This window comes from Pimephales promelas, chromosome 11, assembly GCF_988280905.1.
Source record: "Pimephales promelas chromosome 11, fPimPro1.hap1.1, whole genome shotgun sequence".
Classification (NCBI taxonomy): Eukaryota; Metazoa; Chordata; class Actinopteri; order Cypriniformes; family Leuciscidae; genus Pimephales; species Pimephales promelas.
Genome location: NC_142779.1, coordinates 20466791 through 20474103, shown reverse-complemented (window position 1 = coordinate 20474103; position 7313 = coordinate 20466791). Strand labels below are relative to the sequence as shown.

Sequence of the window (7313 nt, the reverse complement as noted above, 5' to 3'; positions counted from 1 at the left end):
CTATTGGCTATACATGCTTTACCATGGCACCATAAAATCATATTACGATCTAAAAACAAAAATCATGTGAGGAGATCCATTTTGGAGATAAGTGAATTATGCGCCCATGTTGCACCCTTCCATGACTTTTGGGCCTCTTTGTGCTTGAGCCGTTAAAACAGTTGTTAAGTGAAGGATAGGCATGATTCAGGATTTATGGCAGCAGTGATGTCACATAAATTACCTGATAGACATCTTTAAAAACTATCATACATCCCATTACAGTATTTGGAAGTATTACAAAACACCAGTCCAAACGGAAAACTGTGTAAACCTTTTATTTAAAAAAAAGAAAGAAAGAAAAAAAAAGAACTGTGAGAATAGCAATATTAGAAAACTTTACGAGGTTTTCTGGGGATGTGGCATAAAAATCGAAGGCACTTTTTTACAAAATAGGAAGAATTGTTATGAAAATAAAATCACTTTAAAATCAAAAGAATGACAAAACACTAATGAACATTAAGGCTCAAAAAGATCTGGACGACGAATTACAATTTCTCTCTTTCTCTAATAAAAACAAAGCTTTTGTCTTATGTCTTGTGCACTCCATGACAGTTTCTTTGATATAACAGACAAAACATAAGAAACAAAAGACAAAGTGGTTGATATTGTGTTCAATGCAACAACAAAAATGAATGGAAACAATAGCACACTCAGACTCACATTTGGAAAACACTTTTGTCAAGTAACACATACAAAACTGCATAGGTATGGAGTTGCGTTATGGATGTCTAGAAGCTCAGCTATTTTTTTTTTATTATTTTTTAATCTTTATTTCTGCAATAGTGAAATTTTGTCAGTGTAAACAAATAAATTAGTATTTACAATGTCTAGGTTCTAAAAGCATAGCAAAAAAAACAACAAAAAAAAAAAACACTAGACATAACTTGATACTGAATTGCAATTGAGTCATATAAATACTTTACACAAGTAATTATGATACAGTCTTAATATAAACATCTTCATCTCAAAGGTCTCTAAAACATTTATATGCTGATCAAAACCAAAACCCCTGTTAGAATCGAGGGTTGTAGAAAAAGATGTCTCCATTACAACAACAAATCCAAAGAAGAAAATTTCTGCACATTGTAACAATACAGAGGATAAAAAAATTGTGCAAGTAAAGCAGTTGGTGATAAAGTTGGTGATTATTTTTTCCTCTAGATTTTGTTACATTCCGTAAAAAAATAAAATAAAAATACCACAAACATATTGTCTGATTAGCATTACCCAAACTTTGGCTAACAAAGACTGACTCGAGGACACAAAAAAATCTATACAAAAAGAAAAGAAAAAAAAAATCCCTATAAATGTGCTTGTAGTTTAAGTTCATTATTTCTCCTCAGGAGGAGGTTTGTGGTCTGTTTCCCTTCTGTGATGTAGTCCACCAAAGTCTTTGGTCTTCTGTGTTTTGTCAGAGAGCGTGAAAATGTGTTGTTGAGATATAGTCTTTTAAGGAGGGTAATTTCTTCTCTTGTTCAGTGATCTGAAAAGCAGAAAAAGAATGAAAAAAGTGGCTTTGTTTTTCTGCTTTGCTATTAAAGGGATAGTTCACTTTGAAATTAATTTTTGATATGTTTTAGCTTACCTCAAGGGCATCCAAGATGTAGGTGTCTTTGTTTCCACAGTATTTTCAATTTTGACATTTTTCAGTCAAACCGTTCTTGTCTATCAGTCATACACTGGAGCCTAAGGGGGTCCACCAAAAAGCATGCACAGAGAAGTCAAAATTAAACATGATTTAATGACTTGTAAATGTAAGTACACAATGATGGCCTAAGACACGAAACGAGCGGTTTGTGTGAGAAAACGAACAGTGTTTATATCATTTTTACCTCGTGTAATCCAAGTGATCTGAATCAGTTGTGCAATGTCCAACTGAACCGAACTGAATCAGTTCAATGTTACGCCGGAAGTGATCGCTTGCGTGTGACGTCACTCAATACTTACACGGAGATTTCGGAAGTTTTACCTTTTACTAAACATATTTAGATATACCGAAATCGTCTTCCGTTGCGGTTTCCCGTATATCTAAATATGTTTAGTGAAAGGTAAAACTTCCGAAATCTCTGTATAAACAAAGAGTGGCGTCGGCGCGCAAGCGATCACTTCCGGCGCATGCGCAGACCGAAGCGCCCGTGCCGTCAGATCATTTTGTCATGGCTATGATTACAAGAGGTAAAAACGATATAAATACTGTTCGTTTTCTCACACAAACTGCTCGTTTCGTGTCTTAGGCCATCAGTGTGTACTTACATTTACGAGTCATTAAATCATGTTTCATTTTTACTTCTCTGTGCATGCTTTTTGTGTATGACTGATAGACAACAACGGTTTGACTGAAAAATTTCAAAATTGAAAATACTGTGGAAACACAGACACCTACATCTTGGATGCCCTTGAGGTAAGCTAAAACATATCAACAATTAATTTCAAAGTGAACTATCCCTTTAATGAATCTGCTTTGCTAATATTTAAACAGATGACCCTAAACCATACATTCACCTAAAGGATTATTAGGAACACCATACTAAAACTGTGTTTGACCCCCTTTCACCTTCAGAACAGCCTTAATTCTACGTGGCATTGATTCAACAAGGTGCTGAAAGCATTCTTTAGAAATGTTGGCCCATATTTATAGGATAGCATCTTGCAGTTGATGGAGATTTGTGGAATGCACATCCAGGACACAAAGCTCCCGTTCCACCACATCTCAAAGATGCTCTATTGGGTTGAGATCTGGGACTGTGGGGGCCATTTAATACAGTGAACTCATTGTCATGTTCAAGAAACCAATTTGAAATGATTCAAGCTTTGTGACATGGTGCATTATCCTGCTGGAAGTAGCCATCAGAGGATGGGCACATGGTGGCCATAAAGGGATGGACATGGTCAGAAACAATGCTCAGATAAGCTGTGGCATTTAAACAATGCCCAATTGGCACTAAGGGGCCTAAAGTGTGCCAAGAAAACATCCCCACACCATTACACCACCACCACCAGCCCGCACAGTGGTAACAAGGCATGATGGATCCATGCTCTCATTCTTTTTATGCCAAATTCTGACTCTACCATCTGAATGTCTCAACAGAAATCGAGACTCATCAGACCAGGCAACATTTTTCCAGTCTTCAACTGACTAATTTTGGTGAGCTCTTGCAAACTGTAGCCTCTTTTTCCTATTTGTAGTGGAGATGAGTGGTACCCAGTGGGTCTTCTGCAGTTGTAGCCCATCCGCCTCAAGGTTGTGTGTGTTGTGGCTTCACAAATGCTTTGCTGCATCCCTTGGTTGTAACGAGTGGTTATTTCAGTCAAAGTTGCTCTTCTATCAGCTTGAATCAGTCGGCCCATTCTCCTCTGACCTCGAGCATCAACAAGGCATTTTCACCCACAGGACTTCCGCATAGTGGATGTTTTTCCCTTGTCTTTGTAAACCCTAGAAATGGTTGTGTATGAAAATCCCAGTAACTGAGCAGATTGTGAAATGATCAGGCCGGCCCATCTGGCACCAACAACCATTCCACACTCGAAATTGCTTAAATCACCTTCAGTTTGGTGTTCAGGAGATTGTTTTGACCAGGATCACACCCCTAAATGCATTAAAGCAACTGCCATAAGATTGGTTGATTAGGTAATTGCATTGAGATATTGAACAGGTGTTCCTAATAATCCTTTAGGTGAGTGTACAGTAGGTGATGCAGACTGTTTTCCGAACACTTTTACATAATAATAATAATAATATATGCAACTGTATTTCAAATAGGTGGAGAAAAGGAAGTGGCTGGAGTAGGAAGAATGGAGGAGGGTTTTAGTTTTGACGGGCCACAAGTGTAGAAATGGTGTTAGAGACAGAGACAATTAAACAATTACCCATGTTTTGTTATGATAAACTACTCACCTCGACACTCGTACTTGAGATCAGAGAAGTAAACCAGTTCCTGGGAGAAAACGAACAGTCCTAATCTCCCTCCAGCAAAAGTTTGATCATAAACCGGCCCTGAGTCTGACATGATCTGTTTCCCCTCATAAACCACCACTCTGGTGAAAAAGAGCATAGATCTGTTAACTCTACTTGCTTTATAAGATCACTGTGTCAGTTAAGTCCTTCCTGATAATCACCTGATGAATCCTGTCTTGGGTCTGTGGATGAGATGCCACCTGTAGGCGGTATAATCCTTCCAGCCGATATTTTTAGGGTCGTGCCACAGTGTGCGGACCTGTCAGACCACATATAGCGATTAGTTTGAGCAAAGGTTACCATAAACGCTAACAGATCAGTCATATTTGATGAGTAGTCAGCCTTGCCTGTCCAGGAGTGTCACCAGTGTGCCACAGAGCGTTACGCAGGTGCTCCCCTGTGCCCGTGGTAGAGTTGACCACTTTCAGAGAAACCCCCGAGATGCCAAAGGCTTTTGAAGGTTTGTCTTCCCAGTACGTCTGAGTTATCTGCTTCCACATTACCACGTAGAATCGCCCGCTGGACTGATAGCCAAAAACAAACCCAGCGTAATCATCATCTCTGTCAGTGTTGACGTAGAAAGTGCCACTGAAATCCACAGAGTTGAACTCATCGAAACCTGAAGAGCAATTAAAAAGTCTCATTTCCTCAATGACATCAAGCTAAAATGATGACCAGATGGGCTACTCTGAAAGCTCACATACTCACCCACAGCAATACCAGGGTCAGAATTGGCAGTCTGAACCAACTCTTTGCCTTGATGTCTGACCACCCAGTTTGGATCAATTTGTGTCGTTCCTTTGGGGTCCAGATGCACCATCTGAAACTTCCTGAAGTCTGTGATGCTGATGGCGTCGTTCTCAGGGCACACATCCAAAAAGTCTGGAATGCTGTCGTTGTCAAAATCATCTTTGCAGGCGTCACCTCTTCCATCCCCTGTGGAAGAAAGTTAGAAAAGTTCATAATAAGTGTCAGTAGATCTGTTAAATATGCCATCCACACCTCTAAAGATTTTTAATAACCAAATAAATAAACCAAAAAGAATGTACACACATAATATTAATAATATTAGTAATACTAATTAATATTTAAATGTAAATATTATACATTAAGTAAATAATAATAAAAAAAACATTTGTTAATATTAATCATTATTAAATAGAATTAATAGAATATTTATTAATATTTAAATTAATTACAAATATTGAAATAAAACAATAATTATTATTAATCAATAAATAAATATACATATTTACTGACCCAAATTAAGAGCATGTGTGAATTATGCTATAATGTTATTAATTATGTGGTTGATAATTATCACGGTTTTATATTTTAATATATTATCGTATTTTTAAACGCATTGAATATTAATATAAATGATCTAGAAATTGATTATATTATATTATACCCAGCCACACTAAATTACAATAACATTGTTAGGGGTTACAGAAATATTTTAACAAAAGGAAGATTTCAACTAGCACTCCAGCAGCTCTCTTCTCCAAGCACAAAGCACTCTCAGCTGTCCTTTCGTGCCATGTACATTAACATGTGACTGGCTTCAAATGTGAAATCTATTAAATCCAGACTTTAGCACATCAAATATGAGGGAAAAGTCAAGTAGGCTTTTGCACAGATGCCAGCTCTTGCTATGATGTCTTTTTTTTACAGTAGTTGACTTTCTCTCCTTGGAACCATCTTGACTCAATCCAAGAAACTAAATATAATGAGGTGGGAGAAGTATGATAGCATCTGACAACTTCGACCTCCAACGGCAACAGGTTTCCATTTTCCCATCAACGAAAGTGGGGCAAATCACATGCACCCTTCAGTAACCACCTGCAAGTTATGAGTGTCTGACATCATTTTCCTTGACCCTGGCTACACTAAAGGAAATTTTCCAGTTGTAAATATATCTGAATCTCGACCAACGCAAAAGAGACAAAAATGACTGGTGTGTGAACATTTCTTTTCACAGTCAGTAGAAATACAGAGAATCACTTCTAGATATTTTAATTTAAGCAATAAATTCATTTACCATCAAAGTCTACTTGATCTTTGTTAGGCACCAGTCTGCAGTTGTCCTTGTCATCGGGGATTCCGTCATTATCGTCATCAAAATCACAAGCATCTCCTTTCCCATCTTTGTCATGGTCGGCCTGGTTGGCGTTGGGAATGTAGGGACAATTATCCAGGCTGTTCTGGTGGCCGTCCTCATCAATGTCCTGATTGTTGTCGCACTCATCCCCAACTCGGTCATTATCTGAGTCAGACTGTTAAAACATACAAATTACTTTGTTAAACTGCTTCAAAACATACCTCCTATTTGTGGGTTATGTGTGTTCACTACGCCTATTGTACCTGGTCAGGGTTGTGCAGCAGAGGACAGTTATCACACTGGTCACCCACGCCATCCATATCTGTGTCCTTCTGGTCATTGTTGTACACGTAGGGGCAGTTATCATGCTCATTCAGAACCTCTGAAACACATGCAAACAGCATTACACAGAGTTAACTCCAACAATAACTCCAACAAATTTGCACCTGACTGTGGTGAGATATTTGCATTGTTTTTGGTTTATTATTAATTTACATTTAAAACTGTGCTTGGGTTTGAACCCAAGCTTGTCAAGTCTATAAACAAACAATGAGTATTGTTGAAGTAATTCATGTGAATGTTTCTCACCATCTCCATCGATGTCTGCGGAGCAGGCATCTCCCTCGCCATTGCCGTCGGTGTCGATCTGAGCGGGGTTGTGCTCATACGGGCAGTTATCACAGCGATCACCAACAAGATCTTTATCGTAGTCAAATTGCCTGGGATTATACAGCAAAGGACAGTTGTCCTGGGGCACAGGAGAAACAAATACAAGCTTAGTGTAAATAAAAAATAGATTTTCAACAATATTATTAAGGAATTTGCTTACCCCCTCATCCATGATTCCATCATTATCATCGTCTTTGTCACAGGCGTCTCCTTGACCGTCTTTATCAAAGTCCTCTTGGCCTGAGTTTGGAAGGTTGGGACAATTGTCCTGCACAATGAAGGATAAAAATTATTATTTTATGAACACAAAATGAACACAAAAAATTTGAAATAGAATGTGAAAATGACTGAAATAGACTGTTTAATGTGTTAAAAATGAGCTAAGCCAGTAGATACATGGCTAGATCTACATTAATTTGGGGATTCACTGTATAAATATACACTACTATTCAAAAGTTTGGGCTTAAGTATTTTTTTTAAGTAATCAATGGCACATAAAATTGATCAAAAGTGACAGAAAAGACAATAAATGCTGCTATTTCAGTC

At 37.8% G+C, this 7313-nt stretch overlaps 1 protein-coding gene across 2 annotated transcripts in view; it reads right to left on the bottom strand.

Annotated features, from left to right (window-relative positions):
* Positions 1-302: 302 nt before the first annotated feature.
* Positions 303-7313, bottom strand: part of thbs2a (thrombospondin 2a) — a 29879-nt gene continuing 22868 nt past the window's right edge. For both annotated transcript variants that reach the window (XM_039653358.2, XM_039653357.2), the window contains exons 14-22: positions 6928-7035; positions 6687-6846; positions 6362-6480; positions 6039-6273; positions 4706-4933; positions 4345-4616; positions 4159-4256; positions 3938-4077; positions 303-1525 (exon numbers count right to left, since the gene is read on the bottom strand). In XM_039653358.2, coding sequence (XP_039509292.1) covers positions 1518-1525; positions 3938-4077; positions 4159-4256; positions 4345-4616; positions 4706-4933; positions 6039-6273; positions 6362-6480; positions 6687-6846; positions 6928-7035 — 1368 coding nt within the window. In that variant the 3' untranslated portion in view covers positions 303-1517. The remainder of the gene's footprint in view (positions 1526-3937; positions 4078-4158; positions 4257-4344; positions 4617-4705; positions 4934-6038; positions 6274-6361; positions 6481-6686; positions 6847-6927; positions 7036-7313) is intronic.